We start from the raw sequence: 23,657 nt of genomic DNA on the forward strand, positions 1-23,657 counted from the left end.
AAAAAAAAAAAAAAAAAAAAAAAAAAAAAAAAAAAAAAAACCCCTCCACCACGCTCTTCCGCTCTCTAATGTTCCGCGCATCCGGCCCCCCCCCCCCCCCCGTCTAAAATGCTAACATTTAGAGAGATTTAGTTATAGCACAGAGGATGTAGGTGATTGAAGTGAAGGCAGCATAATTAATTGCCTTTGAAAGAGCTATTTGAATGTAATGTAGCTAAGAAAACAAATCTGCAATGTCTACTTCTTTTTAAAAAGAATTATGAGGATGTATTTCCCTTTCCCTGCATAACTTCTGTTTTATTACATAAACCCCTGGAGCATAAAAATAAAAGTCAAATAAACTTGACATAGAAAAGAAAGTTGTATCCATCTACTTTTGAACATTACCTTTTCCATAGGAGCTGTCAGAGCGTTAATGAGGGGACAAATTATACTTTAGGAATTGAATGAAACTTATCATTTAACAGTAAATGGCAGCACAGCTAATTAGGCCAAAAAGATGCTTTATTAGGAAGCAGTGGAACAGTCCATGTCTCTTTTTGAGTACAAAACATGGTCAGTGAAGCAGTGACAGCTAGGATCCATCAAGCACTGTTTTCAAATTCTATAATCACAAGTTAAACCTTAACTCTAGCATGGAAGGTCACTTAGGAATATGGACTCTGTCTGCTGTGTTCTAATCAAAGGCATTGTTTTTTTCCACTGCATTTGACAGTATTCAAACATATTTTTATCCATATACATAAATGTTGTATACATGTGTTCATCTATAATGTGTGTATAAATGATTCATTGGAGCTATTGTTCATAAACTCAGAAAGCAAGTTATGATATATCAGCATATTCTTGTTTATTCTGTCAGTTATCTCTAACATTTTTTTATTTTAAAAAGTAAAATATAATTTATATTTCAAAAAAATCAAGTAATTTAGAAAGGTGTATGAAGAAAAGTAAAATTATCTCTCTACCCTTTACTGCTCCATTCTCTTCAAAGTATAGCTACTGCTTAAGATTTTATATTAATGTATCCTTAAAAAAGAAAAACTTTCTGCTCAGATTAGTATTTCTCTTTCAAAAATTTCACCAATATCAGCATCAGAAGAGTATGTATGTTTTCAATAGCAAAGACGTAGAATCACCCTAGGTTACCATTAACAGGAGATTGGATAAGGAAAACGTGAAAACTACACACAATGGAGTACTAGACAACCATAAAAAAGAACTAAATTATGTCCTTTTCAGCAACATGGATGCAGCTAGAGGCCACTATCCTAAACAAATCAGTGCAGAAACAGAAAACCAAATATCACATTTTCACTTGTAAGTGAGAGCGAAACCTTGGGTACACATGGGCACAAAGACTCCAATAGGAGGAAGGGAAAGAGGAAAGGAGGAAAGGGCTGAAAAACTTCCTTTCGGGTGCTATGCTCAGTACCTAGCTGACAGGATTAATAGAAGCCCAAACCTCAGCATCACGCAATGTATCCTTGTAATGTAATAAACTTGTATATGTATCCCCTGAATCTAAAATTAAAATGAAAGGAGAATATTTTACTTTTCTTAAGTAAAATTGTGTCTTAACACAAATAGAATCTTTTCAAACACAATATATCTTAACGCTCTTTCCTCATTTTAATAGCTGTATAAATGTTTGTGTTTAACCGTTTCCTGTTGATGAATATTTGTTTCTAGTTTGAAGATATTACAAGCAATGCCATGGTGATCATCCCCGTGCATATTTTAACATACTTTTGTGATTGTTTAGAAAAGATAAATTCCTAGCATTGAAGTTGTTAGGTCAAAGGACATGTGCACTTTTTAGTGTTAATAGATTTTGCCCAGTTTTATCTGTTTATCCCTTTTTCCTTGGTAACATGTAAATACTCATAAGACTAATTCTTCAACTTATCATCTTTTGAAAACTTGTATTTTTACGTGCTCATAGCCCGACCTGAAGGAAGCAATTGTTTAGTCTACTTTGAGAACACATTGTCGTTCTAGTTTTCTGATACCTGGGGACATGCTATGGTTTTACAACCAGCCTAGGGGTAGTTCTCACCCATCCATTTCTGCTTTTATCCTTCATCTGAACCTCTGTGAAAGCCTCTTTAGGGCTTTCTTTATTTTGACTCTTGACTCTCCTAAATCCACTGTTGCCACAGCAGCCAAAGTGATCCATTTAAAATGTAAATCATATTAATTCACTCACTCAGCACACTCTTATTGAGAGCTTACTGTGCCAGGCACTGTTCCAGCCTTTAGGAGATGGCTGTTTAAAGCCAAGTCCCTGCTCACAGTATATTGGATAGGACAGGTCAGCCATCAAGAAAAAAAGATACGGCCGGGCATGGTGCCTTGTGTCTGTAATCTCAGTATTTCAGGAGGCCAGGGCAATCTCTTAATGCCAGGAGTTCAAGACTAGGCTAGGCAGCATAGCAAGACACCATCCCTACAAAAATAAATAAATAAAAGTTAGTGGGACATGGTGGTGCATGTCTGTATTCCCAGCTATTTGGGAGGCTAAGGCGGGAGAATCACTTGAACCCAGGAGTTTGAGGCTGCATTGAGCTATGATTGCACCACCACACTCTAGCCCTGGCAACAGAGCGAGACCCTGTGTCTTAAAAAAAAAAAAAAAAAAAAAAGGAAAGGAATACACAAAATGAATATGACATCAGCTGGTGCTACCATGAAGAAAAAGAAGCTGATTTAAAACATGAGCAAAGGACTTGAATAGATACTTCTCCAAAGAAGACATACCAATGGCCAACATGTATGTGAAAAAAGGATGTGAAAAGATGTTCAACATCACTAATCATCAGGGAAATGCAAATCATAACTACAATGAGATAGCACTTCATACCTGTTAGGATAGCTATTATCAAAAAAAAAAAAAAAAGATAAGCAATGGTGAGGTTGTGGAGAAATTGAAATCCTTGGTGGTAGGCCAGGTGCAGTGGCTCATGCCTGTAATCCCAGCACTGTGGGAGACCAAGGCAGGCGGATCACGGGGTCAGGAGATCAAGACCATCCTGGCTAACATGGTGAAACCCTGTCTCTACTAAAAATACAAAAAATTAGCTGGGCATGGTGGCATTTGCCAATAGTTCCAGCTACTTGGGCGGCTGAGGCAGTAGACTGGCTTGAACCCAGGAGGTGGAGGTCGCAGTGAGCTGAGATCGTGCCACTGCACTCTAGCCTGAGGGACAGAGTGAGACTCTGTCTCCAAAAAAAAAAGAAAAGAAAAAGAGAGATCCTTGATGGTAGAAATGTAAAGTGGTACAGTCTCTGTGGAAAACAGTATGGAATTTTCTCAAAGAGTTAAAATGGAACTACTGTATAATCCAGCAATCTCACTTCTGGGTGTACATCCAAAAGAATAGAAATCAGATATCTGAAGAAGATGTCTGGACTACCAGGTTCATTGCAACATTATTACAATAGACAAGCTATGAAACAACCTAAATGTCTATCAACAAAGGAATGAATAAAGAAAATATGGTGTATTATAGCCTTAAAAAGGAAGGAAATCCTGCTTTTGCAATGAGATGGATAAGCCTGGAAGACATTATGTTAAGTGCAATAAGGCAGTCACAGAACTTCAAATACTGCATGATTCTATTTTTAAGTGTACATTTCTTGATGTATGAGAGAGAGTGACCGAGTCTTTTCACAAATATACCAACACCGAAAATTGAAGTAAGTTAATAAGTAAATAAATAAAAATATTGTGTCTTACTCCTGACAGACTTTTATTCTCTCACTTAAGGAAGGATTTTTAGAAATTTAAGGAGAGAGTATCAAGCACACCTCAAGGAGTCAGGTTTTGTATCTAATATGTGTGAACATTTGAAAAATACTACAGGTCATGTAATGTCCAAAATCACTGCTTAAAGGTTGTATTAAACAAAAACTGGAGAAAAAAAAAAACTTTAAAAAATAATTTCAAATTTTATTTTAAATTTGGGGGTACATGTGCAGGTTTGTTGCACAGGTATGTTGCATGATGCTGGGATTTGGGATATGAATGATTCAGTTACCGAGGTAGTGAGCATAGTACCCAACACTTAGTTTGAAAAAAATGATTTTTCTTTTTACAAAATTTCTTGTTCCTGTGCTTCAGATGACTCACTGACTCGTCTGTAGAAAGAGGATAATAATCGTACCTACCTATTCATAGGATCGTTGTGTGGTTTTACTAAAACAATGCTTGTAAAGCATATAGGATAGAGTTGAGCACATAGTACACGTGGTGTGTTAGTTGTCATCAACTTTTGATTATTGAGTGTCAGCTAAGGTATTCTTGCAGGAATACCTAGTTTCTTCCTCATTACTCCAGTCCTGGGTAATTTCCAGTGCTGTGTGGTCAACACCCTCTCCAGGCCGGGTCTTCTGCTTTGGACTTTAGAATAGCAGATTAAAAGGAGATGGCTTGAAAAATATTATTTTTATAAAATAATGCCCAGAGGAATTGAGTGTGCTAAAGACACCAGAAGAAAAGAATTCCTTAAAGTAACAGCAAATGGTCAATTTTTTAAACCATTCTTTTATTCTTTCACCAAATGTATATTGAGTGCTAACACTATTAGATGCTAGAATACCAAAGATGTGTACAGTATCATTGCCTTAAAAGTGATCTACGTTAAGGGGTGAGAGAAGAGAAACATGTAATTCTAGTGCCATAAAGTTCTTTTAAAATTTAATTTTAATAGGCAGTACCTTTTTTTAAGGTAGAAAATTCAGATACAAAAGAGTATCTAACGATAAAATGCTAGTTTTTCAGCCCAAGCCCCAGATAACCTTTCTTTCCAGAGACAAACATTTTTACCAAGTTATTTTTTGTTTTGTTATTGCTTGTTTTCTTTTTCGTTTTTGGTTTGTGCTAAGTATCCACAATATTAGTTTTAAGACAGTACTTTTTAATTGTATCTAAACTTTTAGAATATGTCTTTTTCATGTTAAAAAGTATATTAAATGATGCCAGCTATCCACCGTTTGTAAGGTACTCTGAATATATTTTCCAGAAGTGATGGATATATTTCTACTGAGTCATCTTTACATTCTCTGGTTTCTAATTGTGACCAAGAGATGCATTTAAAAGATGGACAGCATAAGAAATGCATTAACTGTAAAAGAGATATGCCTTGTAACAACCAAAGAAGTCTGTGTGATGTATAATCAACCTAACAAACTACTACTATAAATGTACTTAGTAGAATTAGGTCTTCCACCGAATAAAAGATTGGCCTGATAAACGTAGAACTCTATTATGATTCAGGTGTGAAACCACGTAGAACTCATATTCCAGCTGCTAATTGTTAAAATTATATATTATTTCATATATATTTTAATTTTCCACTCCAATAGGACCGTGTGCTTTCATTGATAATAGTAATTATCATCTTTTATTGAATTATCATCTTTTATTGGAGATCTTTGTGCTAGGTACTATACTAACTACTTTATATTAATCATTGGATTTAAGTTTAATGTGTCTGTACAAATGTTACTCACATTTTATAGATGAGGAACTTGAGGTACAGATATTTTAAGAACGTTACCCAACATTAGATAGCTGCTAAATAGTAGAGTGATGATCTGAGACCAGGTCTCTGATTATAAAACCTGTATTCTTACTCCTGTAATTTACTGTGTTTGATGCAGAGTGGAAGAATAATTCAGATATAAATCCATATTTAAGATGATACATTTTGAGTATGTATTTCTTTGAATGCAATATACTTCTGTATCTAAATCATCCTCTTCAAAATGAAGTATTCAGAAGACTTGCATATGGGCTGGGCACAGTGGCTTATGCTTGTAATCTCAGCATTTTAGGAGGCCAAGGCAGGAGGATCAATTGAGTTCAAAGGTTTGAGACCAGCCTTGACAACATAGTGAGATGTCATCTCTACTAAAATTAAAAAATAAAATCAAAATTAATCGGGCGTGGTGATGTGTGCCTGTAGTCCTTGCTACTCAGGAGGCTGAGGCAAGAGGAGAGCTTCAGCCTGGGAGATTCAGGCTGCAATGAGCCATGATTGTACCATTTCACTCCACCTTGGGCAGCAGAGTCGAGACCCTGTCTTTAAAAAAAAAAAAAATAGCTGGGTGAAACACAAGGAGAACACCAGCTCAGCTCAGCTAGCTGAGTGGTTTAAAAAAAAAATAGTTGGGTGAAACGCAAGGAGAACACCAGCTCAGCTAGCTTAGCCCTAGTGGTTGCTGTTGTAGAGAAATGGTGCTCGTAGGGTGTATTGAAGAGGGTTTGAAAAAAGAGCTTTTTACTTTCTCCCTGGACTTTGTGATCTATATCAAGGAGAAAAACAAAAAATTATCAGAGGGCACTGCTTGCATAATCATTGCACATTTTAAAGAATACGTGTCAAGAGAAAGCATCAGGAACAACCAGAATGAGCATCTCCTCAATAAGACATTAAGTTATCTCTATAGGATTTCTAGCCATTGGTAGAGCATATATATTTTATATGTGTGTGTGTGTGTGTGTGTGTGTGTGTGTGTGTGTGTATTGTGTGTGTGACAGTCTTGCTCCGTCGCCAGGCTGGTGTGCAGTGGCACGATCTCGGCTCACTGCAACCTCTGACTCACAGGTTCAAGCGATTCTCCTGCCTCAGCCTCCTGAGTAGCTGGGATTACAGGCACACGCCACCACACCCAGCTAATTTTTGTATTTTTAGTGGAAATGGGGTTTCATCATGTTGGCTAGGATTGTCTCCATCTCCTGACCTCATGATCTGCCCACCTTGGCCTCCCAAAGTGCTGGGATTACAGGCGCAAGCCACTGTGCCTGGCCTGTAGAGCAGATTTTTAACTGATCATCCAATTGAAAACAACTAAAAATGTTGGATAAGATATTTCATAAAAGCCTTTTTACACATATGAGTCAAGGAAGTAAGGAATATTCAAGCCTAAAAATAGGTGAGGTAAGCAGAACCATAAAGCTCTTTTTTGCCTTGATGACACTTACCAAACACTTGAATGTGAACAATAATTTTAGAAGTCTCGGGACAATCAGGTACTGCCCAAAGTGCTAAGTATTTAAAAAAAAAAAAAAACGTCTAGGGCTAAGGTGAAGCAAGCAGGGCACCTAGGACGCAGTTTAAGAAGGTATTTACTTCCAGGTGTCAATGCTACATGCACACATTCCTGATAGGGCCTCCTGAAAGTTTCTACCATAACTATCACTCTTTTCTTATTCTATTCCTAGACCTAAAGAAAATCCTCCCCATGAGGTTGGCATCTCAAAAGGCTACACCCTCAGTGGAAGGGTAAAATAGCAGTGTTCCCTTCTACCCTAGGCTACAAGGAAAATTGCCTTGCTTCTCAGTGGAGGGAGAGAAAAGGAGGGTGCAGGGAAACACTCCCCCATGAATCAGGAATTTCAAACTGCTCTTCATGGGCTTGCAGGCTGAATTTATATTTTTTAAGTGATATGAAAAACCTCAAGTTAGAAATTAATTTTTAGGTAGTCTTCAATTGATAGTGCTCCCAGGCCTGAGAAAAGCAAACACAGCCTGGGAGTGGTGGCTCACACCTGTAATCCCAGCACTTTGGGAAGCCGAGGTGGGTGAATCACTTGAGGCCAGGAGTTCAAGACCAGTCTGGCCAACATGGCAAAACCCCGTCTCTACTATAAAAATACAAAACTTAGCTGGGCATGGTGGCTCACACCTGTAGTTCCAGCTGCTCAGGAGGCTGAGGCACAAGAATCAATTGAACCCAGGATGGGGAGGTGGCAACAAGCAAAGATTGTACCACTGCACTCCTGCCTGGGCAACACAGTGAAACCCTATCCCTCCCCCTACGTCCTCAAAAAAAAAAAAAAAAAAAAAAAAAGCAAACACAATTCTAGAGGAACCTACCTTCAACCCAGACTTCGAAGAATTTTTGTATTTAATGGTACAAGGAGAATGAGCAGCTCACGATAAAAATAAAAATCCCAAGTCACACAGGCAATAAAACGCTTTAAGAGGAGATAGCAGAAAACAACAGGAAACATTATACACACAAAGATTTAAAATTTCAAAATTATCAGAATTATAAAACAAATGTTTTATTTTTAAAATAGTAAAAAGCATAGAATATTTATAATGATTAAAATTTTAAATTCAGCCAGCTTGGGCAGCATTGCAAAACCCTGTCTACAAAAAATTAAAACAATTAGCCAGGTGTGGTAGCTCATACCTATAGTCTCAGCTCCTCAGGAGGCTGAGGTGAGAGGATCTCTCTTGAGTTCAGGAGGTTGAGGCTGCAGTGAGCCATAATCACACCACTGCACTTCAACCTGGGTGATAGAGTGAGACTGTCTCAAAAAAAAAAAAAAAATTAAACAGATGGCTTTAACAACAGATTAAAAGCAGCCTAAAAGAGAATTAGTCAACTGGAAGATAAATTATCCAGAATGCATTTCTGAGAGACAAAGATTAAAGGCATGTACATGTGTATGTAGGGTTGAAGAGGAAGCACTTTCCCCTTCACCCTCTGAACGTTCACTGAAAATGAACTGATAAAAGGCAAATTAATAGGAGAGAAAGCACTTTGGGAGGCCGAGACGGGCAGATCACAAGGTCAGGAGATCGAGACCATCCTGGCGAACATGGTGAAACCCCATCTCTACTAAAAAATACAAAAAACTAGCCGGGCGAGGTGGCGGGCGCCTGTAGTCCCAGCTACTCGGGAGGCTGAGGCGTGAACCCGGGAGGCGGAGCTTGCAGTGAGCTGAGATCTGGCCACTGCACTCCAGCCTGGGCAACAGAGCGAGACTCCATCTCAAAAAAAGAAATAGGAGAGAAAGGCATACAAATTTATTTTAACATGCATAGCATGGAAGAATCACAGGAGAATGATTACTCAGTGACTCAATGGGATACAGATGTATACATACCCTTCTTCCTAGGGGAAGGGGAGATGAAGGATGTAGGAGTCAATGATTTTTAGGGGTAACGAATGGACCCAAGGCTCAAACAATGCTAAGTAAATAATTATCTTTGGAAATTGAATGGGACTAGAGAACACACAATATTTGGGACAGAGGTTGTCTGAGTTCTAGGTGTTGTGTTTAGTATTCAGTCTCTTCCTCTGTGAGATGAGTTTCGATCTTCTCTGGTTAATGAAATCTCAGGGAAGGGGTTGAAGGCAATTACATTCCTCTTTGGGGGTCTGGTTTCTAGGTGGATAAGAGAACAGCTTCATGCCGTGCTTTGGAGAGACAGAGGATGAGAGGAGGCAGGAATGGGAGGAGACCTTAGAAGAGATACCTTGGTTCTGAGGCTTATTTCTGAGTCCTTTCAATTTTCAAAGCACTCAGCATGGCAAAGCAGCCATATGTTTGGGGTATCATTTTCTGCACCCCCAGCAGTGGAAAGCATGAGATGGTCTAACAAATATAAAAGAAAACTGGAAGAAAAGGTGAGATGATGGCTAAAGATTTTCTAGAACTAATGAAAGCCATTAATCTAAGATTCAAGAAGTACAGGAGGCTGGATGTGATGACTTGCACTTGTAATCCCAGCACTTTGGGAACTCAGGAGTTCAAGACCAGCCTGGGCAACACAGTGAGACTTCATCTCTACAAAAACAAACTTTTTTTTTTTTTTTAATTAGCTAGACATGGTGTCATGCACCTGTAGTCCCAGCTACTTGGGAGGCTGAGGTGGGAAGATCACTTGAGCCCAGGAGGTCAAGGCTGCAGTGAGCCATGATTGCACCACTGCACTCTAACCTAAGTGATAGAGCAAGACTCTGTTTCAAAAAGAAAAAAAAAATAGCAAAGAAAAAAGTGCAACAAATTGCAGGTATAGGATAAATGAAAATAATTCAGACTAGACACATCAGAGGAAAACTGCTGAACACCAGAGCTAGAGAGAAACTCTTAAGCGGCCAGAGAAAAAAAGTCAATTTGCCTTCAAAAGGGCAGCAGTTGAACTGACAGCAAACCTAAGAATGGCAACAGTGGAAGCCAGAAGACAGTTGAATGGGGGTGTCTTCAGTAGGTGGAGGAAAAAACTCTTTCAACCTAGGCTTGTATACCCTGTAAAAATTGCTTTTAAGAACAAGGGTGAAGATATTTTTTAGACTAGCAAAACTCAAGAAAGCATATCACCAGTAGGACCCTAATGAAGGAAATTCTAGAAAGTGATCCCAGGTGGAGATGACAGGAATGAATAGCAAAGAAAGTGGTAAATGTTTAGTCTTGTTAAAAGAAAAACTTCATCCAAATTGAGGGAGTTTAATTGTGCAATGAATGATTCGTGAATCAGGCAGCCTCCAGAATCACAGCAGATTCAGAGAGACTCTAGTGCAGCCACGTGGTGGAAGAAATGACGAGTTAATGGGTGCAGCGCACCAACATGGCACATGTATATATATGTAACAAACCTGCATGTTGTGCACATGTACCCTAGAACTTAAAGTATAATAATTTTAAAAAAAAATTATTCAACAATAAAAAATTTATTGACAAAAAAATGGAAGTGATATACAGAAACCGGAAGTGAGGTACAGAAACAACTGGTTTGGTTACAGCTCAGTGTTTGCCTTATTTGAACACAGTTTGAACACTGAGCAGTGTATGAGTGGTTGAAGTATGACTGCTGGAATTGGCCAAGACTTAGCTATTGTTACAGGTGCAGTCTTGTCTAACTATTAAGTTAGGTTATAGTTCGTCCACAAGGACTCAAATATGAAAGTATGGAGTTCTTCTCAGGCCATATTTAGTTCACTTTAACAGTCTAAATAACATTGCCATAATTTAAATATACATATAATTTAAACAATATTAAGCTATTTGAAATGCTTAATATTTGTGAAGCCAGAATTAAAGTGCATGTTGATAAAATGGGGATACTTTTAAGTAGTCTGAAGTACAAATATTTCACAGGAGGAAGGAAAAGAAAGACTACAGTAGGTTCTGTATGCGTGTTAAAACTGTCAGAGTAAACAGACTAGAAGTAGACTTTACATCTTCTAAGCAGGTGCTGAAGCAGAGGGAAGGGAGAAGAACGATGAGAGGAAGGCAAGAAAGGAAAGGAAAGAATAACTGAAAAGGTGGGGGCTAGGCGCGGTGGGTCACACTTGTAATCCCAGCACTTTGAGAGGCTGAGGCGGGCAGATCACGAGGTCAAGAGATCAAGACCATCCTGGCCAACATGGTGAAACCCCGTCTCTACTAAAAATACAAAAATTAGCCGGGCATGGTGGCACACGCCTGTAGTCCCAGCTACTCGGGAGGCTGAGACAGGAGAATTGCTTGAACTGGAGGTGGAGGTTGCAGTGAGCCAAGATCGCACCACTGCACTCCAGCCTGGCTACAGAGCGAGACTCTGTCTCAAAAATAATAATAATTATTATAAAGAAATAAAGAAAAGGTGGGACATGTTTTATAGATTACCTTTGTAAAGATGACATGACTAGCAGCTTCAGGACTAAAATTCCATGTGATAACATTCCTCTGTGCCATGTCTAGGGTTTTCAGTCCATATCAGTGATGAGCAATGTTGATAGCAAAGCAATGTGCAATACTAGAACAATAGAGAAGCCAAGTAGCACTGACACAAGCAGCATTTCCTACAAGAAACCCAGAGTTGTCAAGATGATTTTGTTAGAATTGCAATGAAATTAAGGAGAACCCATATCCCTGAAGTCCCTGGACTAAAGAAGCCAAGTAATGGTCATTCATATTTTATATTCAAATTGAAGTAATTTCCATGTTCACTGATATCAAGTCTTCAAATGTTGGCTGGCCTATTTAGTTTTAATACCAGTGACACAATCACATAATAGGTCTTGGCACCATTACTATTTCTCAGCAAGACTTTGAAACTCACCCTCCTCAAATCTCAGCCATGTAGGTGGGGTCTGAGCATCCTTTGACTGGGCTGGAGAGGCACTGCCTAGCTGTGTATCTAAGGGTTAACTTGGTTGGGGGAAGCCAAGAGGAATGCTAAGGGATCAAGTCATGACACGCTGCCCATTGTTTGTAGCTCCAGGATCAAAATATATAATTATACATGCCAAATAAATTCTAAACCTGTAAGGTAGGAAAAGAGGGCTGGGTGGCTCTGACGACAGGTGCCAGAAGCATTGAATAACCTTCTCAGACAAGGTGCGCCACTGTTGTCTTGAATGCTGCAGGGTCCCCAGTCTGGCATTTTCCCCTGTGCTAGACAATGTGCATTCACTGCTGGAGTCTCTGTTAAGCCTCCGTCTCCCAGACCTGCTGGCTCCTGGTGCCCGGCCCGACACAGAGGTGCCTTTGTGAGTGTAATTACCTTTCCCTGTATTAGAAATAGTCTGTTTAGAGCTGTGTTTGCAGGTACAGCTAGAATAAGCAGGAATTAGCATGCGAAAAGACCTGCCCTGGCCCTGACTTCTTTATCAGCACCATCCTTCAGGACTGGTTTGTTCCCCCCTTTGGATTGATTGGGCAAGTGATTTACCATCCAAGATGAAGAGTTTTAAAAGAAGAAAAAGAGACATCGGAAATTGCTGTGCATGTGTGACAGCATGCGTGCGAGAGAAAGAGAGATACAAATCCTGTTGTATTTTATCTATTGACAATTTCATGCCAGGCAGAGCTGGCAAAACAAACTTGAGTGGACGATCCTAGCAACTTGAGAATTGATTAAAGCTTCCTTAGGCTTTCAGCACAGTGTCCACATCAAAAAGGCATGAGAGCAAAATAAACGATTCTTTTGCCATGATGATTCTGCTGCCAGAATCTCTAAGCCTGTCTAATTGACCTGTGTCAATTGTGGACTGTTAACTTGAAGTTAAGTGAGGCCTACCCTTAAAAAAGCTTTTCTAGATCTTAAATAGAATGATGATGGAGAGACTTTAGCGTGATACAGAATTGGAATGGAGGCAGAGTTGATAATTAAACTAGATCTGAGTTTTTTTTCCAGTTTATAACATAGGTCTACCCTGAGATGATTTTTGTTGTCCGTGTCTGGATATTAGTGTGCCTTTTATTTCAAAAGAAGAACCCAATAGTTTATCATCTTTAGAGATAAAGTATTTAAAGAATAGAAAGAGATTAGATGATTGTATTTTGCATTTATTAATTTTCCCCAAGTGATTGTAGTATATACTGAGGAAATTCAAGACCAATCAGAGAATGTTTAAGGGCAGAGCTGCCTAGAAAACCAGTAAAAAAAAAAAAAAAAAAAAAAATACCCAAAGCAGGATAATGTGGGGATTCTCTTATATGGCAGGAATGTTTAAATACTTTTTTTAAGTGGCGCGCCTTTGTAACTCATTAATTCTTAAAAAGCCAAAGCAATATTTTTGTGTTGCTGATGCAGGCTCTAGGGCAGCATGGACTGTTTCCCTTTGTTATAAAGTTGCCTGTTCAGAATGGCTGATCACTTGGTAAAAATTATACTTGGGACAAGTAGAAATCAAATCAAACAGGTTTATGTTTTGCTGTAGTGCTGGAGAATGGGTGTTCACCACAAAGTGAAGGATTTATCAAGGAATCCGGGAGAGAAACATTTTCACCCTTAGAACTTTAAGTCTTTTTAACATCCTGCTTCCCTTTTCATTGTGCAAGAGCAACAGGTCAGGGATTGCCTAAGGCAGTCTTACAAATTGGCACCTGCCTTTATGCCTAAGACCTAAAGGAAGTGGTGGGGAAAAAGAGGCCAGGGAAATTTAATAAGTCTGTGTGTTTCCTTGGGAATTGAGCTTTGATGCCTGGGGTGCAAGAGAGGTGAAGGGCCGCCTCCTGATGCGACTGGGAGAGGTATTTTCTGCAGGAAGACACCAGAGCAGGTGCCAGGAGAGGCAGGGAGACATAGCCCTCGAGGTGAACACATTTCTGCCCCTTAATGTTTGTAAGGCAGTGGATACCTTACAAGGACTTTCACATGTATTACTTCATTCATTCCTAAAGTTTCAGTTGTCTCCGTTGCCTGAAGAAGGTGGCCTATGGTATTTTTGACAGGTGAGGAAGGTTAAGGGCTTGATTTCTACAGGTGCTCATCACATGGCTAGGGGTGACAGGATGATCATACCAGGTGAAAGTTCTTTTGCTTCCTTGACTTTTCCATTTCTTACTTTTTCTCAGGTAATCAGACACCAAAGACTTCTTGCATATCCTAACATTTGTTCTAGTCTGAAAACACTTTGACCACATTGCTTGATTCCTAGAAAATGAAATACAACCTATTTCTAGGCATTTTTCCTTTAGTGTTGCACAAGGCAATTCTACCCTTTCCTCAGGGATATATATATATATGTTTGTATGTTTGGTTTTTGATCAAGCCATTTTTCATCTCAGCCATGTAGAGTTGTTTTCCAACATCTCTTGAAGTACGTCTCACATCTCTTGTAGATGCCTTTGTAACAGGGATACCCGATTTACTGTCATGATTTCAGGAAAGGAAGGAGGAGGCTCTCAGAAGGTGGAACCCTCAGTGGGTCCTTCTTCAGAAAACCCAGCTGATTCTTCCTGTTCCTTTACTCTTCCTATGCCTCAGGGATGTTTATAATTTTGGGTCATGTCTTCCCATGGCCTTCTCATCATATTGAAGCCACACAGCATAAGACAGGTTAATCTGTTTCTCTTTCTCCCCTCGCCCCCTTTTTTTCACTTTAATGTTTCAGTACAAAATTAGTGACTGTTTCCTCCTATGTTTTGTTACATCCCCAACAAATAATATATCTTTGTCTGAAAAGCTAAAAGTGGCCAGGCACGGTGGCTCAATGCCTGTAATCCTAGCACTTTGGGAGGCCAGGGCGGGTGGATCACCTGAAATCAGGAGTTGGAGACCAGCCTTCCCAACGTGGTGAAACTCTGTCTCTACTAAAAATACAAAAAATTAGCTGGGCATGGTGGCAGGCACTTGTAGTCCCAGCTACTCAGGAGGCTGAAGCAGGAGAATCGCTTGAACCCAGGAGGCAGAGGTTGCAGTGAGCTGAGATTACACCACTGCACTCCAGCCTGGGCAACCTAGGCAATAAAGCAAAACTCCATGCCAAAAAAAAAAAAAGAAAGGAAGAAAAGCTAAAAGCTTGGTTTTAGTTTCTGATATATTTTTCCAAGAAATAATGTTTTTTTAATTTTTATTTTTTATTTATTTTTTTTTTTTATTAAGATGGAGTCTTACTCTGTTGCCCTGGCTGGAGTGCAGTGGCACGGTCTCAGCTCACTGCAAGCTCCACCTCCCAGATTCAAGCGATTCTTCTGCCTCAGCCTCCCGAGTAACTGGAATTAAAGTGATCTTCATTTGAGTTGATTATTTGGTGTCTAATTTGATTATCTTCTTGACTGAATCTACATGTGGATGAATAGCTAGCAGCACTTACAAGAAGGCTTGGGCCAAAAAGGGAAAAGGAAGGAAAAATAGAAACTAAACGCTGATATTGTTACCCTTTTACAATAACTGCCCGAATTATACCTTTTTAAAAATCTAGTTGTAAGAAAAGGTTTGGATGTTACACACAGATACTAACATTATACTATATATTTCCCCTTTGAAAGAGCTGAGAGAAGTGGAAAAAACTCTTAGGGTCTTGAGTTTTGGACTTGTCTCTGGAACTACCTCCAGGGTGTCCTCTGAACAAGCCAAGGGCATAGCCCTCAGTACATGCGCAACTGATGGATGACCTGTCCAGGACAATAGATTACCTGTCTAGGACATTCATTTGTATGTGCCTAAAATGAGTAGCTTGGGTGTGGTGGATATTGTGATTCTTAATTTTAATTAAACATCTAACACTTTGGGGGTGGACAAGATACAGAAACCTGAGCCGGTTGGCAGTACATGAGGTAGATGCTTGCTTCTCTGAATACTTGTGTACACAGAGTGAACAGAGGCATGCCGACACATCCATGGGTAAGTTGACTGAGAAAAAGCCAGCATGACAGAATCCAGATTCCAAGCATTTGTTCTGGTTGGCAGGATGAGCCAAAGTAGGATGCAACTTAATAGGATTAAATCTGACGTCCTGCCTGTGTTACTTGTGTGAGGCAACTAATTAAGTTATAGTAGACTTGAGTTAATAGTAATTTATATGAAAAAGACTAAGGGTTTTATTACCCACAAGCTCAGTTTGAGTCAGGAGTGAGATGTGGGTGTCAGGAAAACAAAGGCTACAGTAACAGATACATAGTGTTAAAGAACTTTGACAGTTTGGAGCATCAAACAGAAATACCCAAGATCCAGCATTACTAGCCCTCAATAAATGTCACTGGGTATGGCTAGATCTGTTGACTCTGGCTGGATTCATTATTTTCTTTTGGGAATCTGTGTATTTGGTGGAAATTTTTAGTTATTAGAAATCTGTGAAAGAAATGGTATTAAATCATTACATGTTGAAAAGGGATGATTTCCTTCCCATTCACCCTACCCAAAACACAATATATGTGTTGTGGTTTTCATTATAATATATCATATTTCTGGGCACTTATCAATTCATGGGGCCCCTGCATAGCATTATGTTGGCAACAGAAACTATTTGTTGAAGACTTTGCTGTAGGAACTAATTGTTCTACACACAGCTCTAAAATGTATCCGAATTATTGTGAATATTTCAGGCTTTAGAGCAGGCATTTATCAATGTTTCATAAACCCTGGGTGGCAGGTAAGTAAGTATATAAGGAAATTAGAAGGATCATGAACCCCTGAAAAGATACAATTTTTTTATGTATGGGTAATTTCTTTCTGGGAAACAATCCAAACAGTACAAAACAGCAAACCTCTTCCTCCCCCACCCACCCACCTATATAATTTGTCTACTTCCTAGTGTGTAAATAAAGAGGCATCTTGACTACTGTTACCCAAGTTTGGTGAGACCAGAGAACAGATCTTCCTTGAAATGACAGTGACTTGCCACCAGTCGGGATTTAAAAGGATGTCACAGGCAGAGTTCCAAAAAGGTTTTAATTGAAGTCTTAGCATTAGAGTAAATGAGAACTGCTCTCCTCCCCTCACAGCACACAACGAAACTAGTTTTTGTTTTAAAAACAAAGTTTAGATTTATTACTTGCAGAATTTGGGTTATTTTTTTCTGTTCCCCTTTCAATATGTGAGTACAAATTTGGTCTTCTCCAGGAATATTTTGTTCTGAGGTGAGTTCCAAAGAAGCTTGATCTCCTCAATGGGATATGTGTTTCATGTGGTTTTTCTTCCTTTGCAAATGTGCAGGGTGCCAAAGCATGCTTTCTGCGGGACATTCCTTTCTCGGCCATCTACTTTCCGTGCTATGCTCATGTGAAGGCTTCCTTTGCAAATGAAGACGGGCAGGTTAGCCCAGGAAGCCTGCTCTTAGCTGGTGCCATAGCTGGTGAGTGTCCCCCATGGAGTTCTGTTACTTCCCCAACCCTTGCTGCCCCCATTCCCTAGCCGCATGCTACTACATTGAAATTTTTTGCTGATGGTTCTTAACAGGGTACATTTGAGTTGCCTAGAGATTGAAGAGCTACTAAAAAAAAGGAAAAAAATTAATCTTCGTTCTGACAGATGAGATTATTAGACAAGTTAATTTCTTAACTCTAGAAAAAGCTCATTAAATATTGGCCTATTTTGTGGTATTGTGGAACTCCAATTCAAGTTCCATGTCATTTCATAGTCTCACTTCATAGCATAAGAATGATAACTGTTTAGCCAGAAGTTTTTAAAGATTCGAATATGTTTGTCTTAAGGATGTCTGAACAAAATAGTGCATAAAAGCCTGTCCAGAACTTAAACAATAGTTAGAGAAAAAAAATGTAATAGAACCAGAAAAGACCTGGGCCAATTAGAGACACCTGTTTCCTCCCTATCTTATGGGGGGATGGTGGTAATTAAATCACAAATGGAAATAACTATCTTCTTCTTTTCAGTGCTCCATTGAAAACATCGATAGAAAATAATTAGCCATGCCAGGGATCAGTTCATTCTTTGATGCGTCTTCTTGTCGAGGGACTCTAAGAGCAGGAACAGTCCAGATTAGCTCTCCAAGTGATGACATTTAAATAAGTAAACAAACCCTAAGGCAGTCACAGGATGCTTGGAGCCAAACATTTTTGATACCTGTGCTACTCTCATGAGATACATAACTAGAGTCTCCATGCTTTTCTCAAAGATAGCATAAGAACAACTCCCAGCTTTGGGAAGTTGTTTGCTGTTTTGTGCACACCCCACCTACCCTGGCTGCAGCCTGGGGAACCCCTGGACGCAGGAACCCATGTAGCTCCTCCTTAATTCTCAGTTAATCCTTTTCCTTCAAAGGCAGTGATATTTGGTATACGAGGCAGGGTTACTCTTTCCTGGCTGCTTAGAAACCTCAGTTGTATTAGCAGCAGTGATACCACTGTATCTAGAGCAAGAGATCATGATTTCAGGACTTGAGTATAAAATTCCCAATTTTAATTCCAGCTTGACTCATGGTGGCCTATATGTAATTTCTCATATATCTGTAAATGAGAAAATGTTTTGAACAAAAGGGTTATAATTTATTTCAAATTAATGACTTGAGATAAGGTAGGACCTAATGAGAATAACTAAGTACCACTTATTAATGTGTGACCTTGGGCAAGTTACTCCACTTCTTGAAAGCTTTGGTTTCCTCAGCTGTAAATGGAGATCAAAACTGCACCTACTACAGAGTGTGTGTGAGGCTCAAATGAGAGGATCCATGTGAAAGACTTGGCATACTTCTTAGCATATAGTAAATGCTCAATAAACGTTAGCCAAGTATTATATTGAAGCCAAAGAATCTGTCTGTAAATCACTCCAAAAAATCAGTTGTGAAATCAGAAGTTAAGTAGCTGACCTCAGATCAAGGTCTAGAACTCTTTCCTAAGCCTCATTTTCCTCACACCATAAAAATACCATCATATCTCTTCTCTTGGAGAAGGTAGGTATCCAGAAACGATTCTGTCTCTGGGGAGGTAATCCATACTACCAGAGCTATAGAAATGACTGGTGAGATTTTTTTTTTTTTTTTCATTTCAGGTTTATTTTCCTTCTTTTTTATGATTTTGAAAGTAATATTACTCATTGTAAAATATTTGAAAAGTACTAGAACAGGCAAATAATAAAAATATTATTCATTATTTCACTACCCTAAGATAATCGCTATTTAACATTTTTGCTCATCTTTCCCCATTCAGGTTTTTCACAGAGCTGTAATCACACTTTGTATAGATAGTTTTCACTTAAGGTTGTATCTCAAGCATTGTTACCCATCATGGCAAAGTAGTTAATGACATGTGCTTGTGGGGTCAGACTACCAAGGTTCAAATTCCAGTGTTTCCACTCTGTGTGAACCACATAAGTTATTCAATCCCTGTCTGCCATTTCTCCGTCTGTATTTGGAGATAAGAATAGTCTTACCTTACAAGATTATTATGAGGATTAAGTGAATTAATAGATGTAAAGATTTAAAATAGTGCCTGAATAGTAAGTATTCAAAATGTTCCATAATGTAATTTTATTACATATTATTTAAAACTTTCCAAACATAGTTTCTGATTGCTGCATCTTATATATTTCTCAATTGTAGATACTTTAATTTTTTCCAATAAATTTTAAATAGCTAGTAGTATGCTTAAAGCCTTTTCCCCTATTTTGAATCAGTTATTTTTTTTAAGAGAAATAGATTATCTGAAGTGAGTTTGTTGGTAAAAAGCATGGTTGTTTTTCAGCCATTGACCCATTATTCTTGAGAGTTTGAAGTAGTTGGCATCCCTATGGTGATATTAGTTCAGCCCTCTTGCCATCCTGTTGTCTTTATAAATGCCTTCTGTATTCGTTATCTATTACTGCATGCCAAATTCCCTCAAAACTTAATCAGCTTAACACAACTAATATTTATTTTCTCACAGTTTCTGTGAGTCAGGAAACAGGTGTGGGGTAGGAGCAGCTCACTGGGTGCCTCTGGTACCAGGTCTGTCATGAAGTCGCAGCCACAGTGGCAGCCAGGCTTGACTGACTTTGGAGAAGCCACTTTCAAGATGGCTCAGTGACATAACTATTGACAGGAGGCCTCAGTTCCTTGTCATGTGGGGCTCTCCATAGGTCAGCTTGGACACCCTCACAACATGGCAGCTGAATTCCCCAGAGCAAAGTCTGAGAGAGAGAGAGAGAGAGAGAGAGAGAGAGAGAGAGAAAGCAAGGCAGAAGCTGCAGTGTCTTCTATGACCTTGCCTCGAGATGATAGAGAAGCAGAGGCATGAATGTCACAAGGGTGCAGATCTTTGAGGGCCATTTTGGGAACAGTTGGCACACTTACTATAGAACATTGACTTTTATTTATTTTATTTATTTTTTTTAGACGGAGCCTCACTCTGTCACTCAGGCTGGAATGCAGTGGCGCTATCTTGGCTCACTGCAAGCACCGCCTCCCGGGTTCATGCCATTTTTCTGCCTCAGCCTCTCGAGTAGCTGTGACTACAGGGACCCGCCACCACACTCAGCTAATTTTTTGTATTTTTAGTAGAGATGGGGTTTCACTGTGTTAGCCCGGATGGTCTCGATCTCCCGACCTTGTGATCTGCCCCCCTCGGCCTCCCAAAGTGCTGGGATTACAGGCACGAGCCACCATGCCCGGCTATTATTATTATTATACTTTAAGTTCTGGGATACATGTGCAGAATGTGCAGGTTTGTTACATAGGTATACAAGTGCCATGGTGGTTTGCTCTACCCATCAACCCATTATCTAGGTTTTAAGCCCCTCATGCATTAGGTATTTGTCCTAAAGAGCATTGACTTAACCATTATTATCCACCTTCCTCCTGATCCCCACTTTCTGGTAAAATGGGAAAAGACCGAATTTGCCCTGTTGATTTTAGTCTTCAAAGAGTGAATAAGCTACAAAGCTTGATGGTCTTTGGGTATTCTACAAAACTATAAAAACTGTGTAATGTGAAGTAAGCTACTTTCTTAATTTAATAACAGATATCAGAAGCCAGTGGTCAATGTCGTAGCTACCATTCCAATTAAAGTTAGGAATAAGACAAGGATGTCTCTCTCATCTTTGTTATTCAGCCATATTTTGGAGGTTCCAGTCAGCATGGTAAAATTTAAAAAAAAAAAAAAAAAGGCATAAATAAAAGAAGAAAGGAAGCAATCATTATTTATAAATGATTATTTACCTGAAAATCAAAATTAAAATATCTAAGAAGTATATTAGAATTAGCAAAAGAAAGATTACTAATGCATTTTGTTATAAAATAAACCTAAAAAAATCTATACCCAGTGAGCAGGAGTGATGTCATGGGGTGAACAGGGCTGAGTGTGGAACCTTGCTGAGATGCTCAGGCAGAGCTGAGTTCAGCATGGAGAAGGGCAAGAAGACTTCTGTCAGAAGTGTGCCCCATGCAGCCCCAAGAAGGGCAGTGAGCAAGCACAAATGTGTGCTAACCCTGAATGGGCTGTTGGGTGGAGGACGGATCAGGCCCCCACATTCCCTTCGTGGTTGCCAAGAAGAGCAAAGGCATTTCTTAGCAAGAGAATACATGGTATTCAGAGAATCCCAGAAAGTATTTAACAGGAGAAAAGCTTCTTTCAAAATATAAAAATCCTCCTTTTTAGATGGAGTTTCAGGCAACTACAATGAATAATTGTTGGCCCCTAACTTATACAACAAAAATGTCTCATGGCTATTTTTATATGTACCATATTTAAATTGATCACTTATACATACAATATTTTTTGCTGAATGTCAGCCTATTATAAATAATATAGACCTGTGATTAAATGAATATGACCACGCTTTCTATATTTAGATAGTAACTTCAATTATTCAGTAATGTTATCTCACGTTTTTCTTTCCAAAAATTTGATTAGCCTTGAGGTTAGATTGTTTTAGTAATATGTAGCTTTTTAGCAAAAGTGGTTATTGATATCCTCACCCAGAGAATGTTGGGTTTTGGTGGGGGTTTTTGTTTTTGTTTTTATTTTTTGTTTATGTATCTAGTTATAAACTGGAACTATATTTAAATACTGGAACATCTACTCCCTTATTTCACAAGATAGAACAAGACTAACCAATATTTGAATTCATGTTCATTGGCCGAAGTACCTCAGCTTTGTCAGAAAGTGAAGACCAAAGCAGGGATCCTGAAATTAAGAAACCAAATTCAAATTCTCTATAATTAACATGGTGCTTTATCATTAATGACGGGCATTTCAATACACCTTATGAATGATATCAAATAAAATATAATACCACTCAAATTTTATAGAATGCTATGTCATACCAGATGATTTTTATCAGAGTGATAAGATAGAGGAACAAGACAAACTGTAATGATGGTCTCACCTTTGAATTAATTAGCTTGAGATTAAGTTGTAATACAAAAATACCTTTAAAAGCTCTTCCAATACACAGAAGTGGAAGTGTGTTATACATGTGTGATCATGATGCTTTTGTAAACATTAGATTGTGTATTATGAGAAAAGTACTGTTGGTACAAATTTGTTAATTATGTGGACATAAAGCTTAAGGTATAATAGTTTAAAACCAGTCCTTAAGCCCTTAAAAAAAGTAATGAAGAAATTGAATCAAGGCAATGGACTGAGCATATTCATCCATCTCTCCTATCTTCCCAAATACCTTAAAATGTCAGGAAATGCATTTTTTTTCTTTTTAATTCCTTATTGGCACTAGAAAATGCTAGCACTGGCCCTCAGCAGAAAGGAAATAGCCACATTGACTCTGAAACTGGACTGAGAGATGCCACAGTCCAAAACACAGCAGGAGAAACTACCTCTAATGCAAGAGCAGAAATGGAGAATGTTAACCTTTGAGTGAAGAATAGAATGCCTGGAGTGGAGGTGGAGGTTTTAGGGTAAATAATGAACATGAGTTAGGGAACTGTACTTTCTTCAGGATTGCCAGGCGTGGAACTCTCTCCTGGTTTTCATATGGAGCTTTAGGAGACAGTTGTATCCAAGTTAAAAGCTCAGAGCTCAATTCTAAAGAAAGAGACCACTTCCCTAGAGAGGATAAGTGTACGGAATGGATAGAAAACAGGGCAGGACTGAAGGTAATTCAAGACTTCTACCATAGATGCAGGAAAAAATAAACCGATGGCAGCTTTTCCCAAGAAGAATTTAAAATAAATTATTCTACCCCTAAAGTGAAGTTCCCTACATTTCAGCAGTTTGGAAGGTCCACACCCTGCCAGCGTATCCTAACCCTTTGCACCGAGTTACACAAAGCCCATAGACCGTCCCATTCAGGACAGAGACCTGTGGGTGAAGCATACCTAGAATATAGTAGAAGTCACCCACAACCTTTGTATATAATACTAATCAGCCTATCCTTTGAACTTGAATAATATCAATAGACAGCCAGACATCCCCCACCATGAAGGAGCAACAAAGTAAGTGAACAGAAGAATTAGAGAGAAAACAGGCAATTCAGGGGACAGAAGACAACTTTTCAGAGCTATAATTAATTAATATAATTAGAGTGCTCAGAGAGATTTGAAAGAAATAATCAGTAAAGAAGCATTTTTGAAAAGTAATAAAAGCATTGCCATAATTAAATATCAAGCGTTAGTTCTGAATGATAGAATGGATATGATCAAAGACCAAATCTAGACATCTGGAAAATGGAGACATGAAAAAAAAAAAAACCCTCTAGAATGTAATGTGTAGCAATAATATAGAGACTTAAAAATGAGAGAAAATTTAAGATACA

The 23,657-nt window shown here is 38.8% G+C and overlaps 1 protein-coding gene across 3 annotated transcripts in view; it reads left to right on the forward strand.

Moving 5' to 3' along the window:
* Positions 1 to 23,657, forward strand: part of SLC25A13 (solute carrier family 25 member 13) — a 199,605-nt gene that overhangs the window by 170,461 nt on the left and 5,487 nt on the right. For all 3 annotated transcript variants that reach the window (XM_025380033.1, XM_025380034.1, XM_025380035.1), the window contains one exon: positions 17,169 to 17,307. In XM_025380033.1, the coding sequence (XP_025235818.1) occupies positions 17,169 to 17,307 (139 nt within the window). The remainder of the gene's footprint in view (positions 1 to 17,168; positions 17,308 to 23,657) is intronic.

The sequence above is a fragment of the Theropithecus gelada genome, chromosome 3 (genome assembly GCF_003255815.1).
Source record: "Theropithecus gelada isolate Dixy chromosome 3, Tgel_1.0, whole genome shotgun sequence".
NCBI lineage: Eukaryota > Metazoa > Chordata > Mammalia > Primates > Cercopithecidae > Theropithecus > Theropithecus gelada.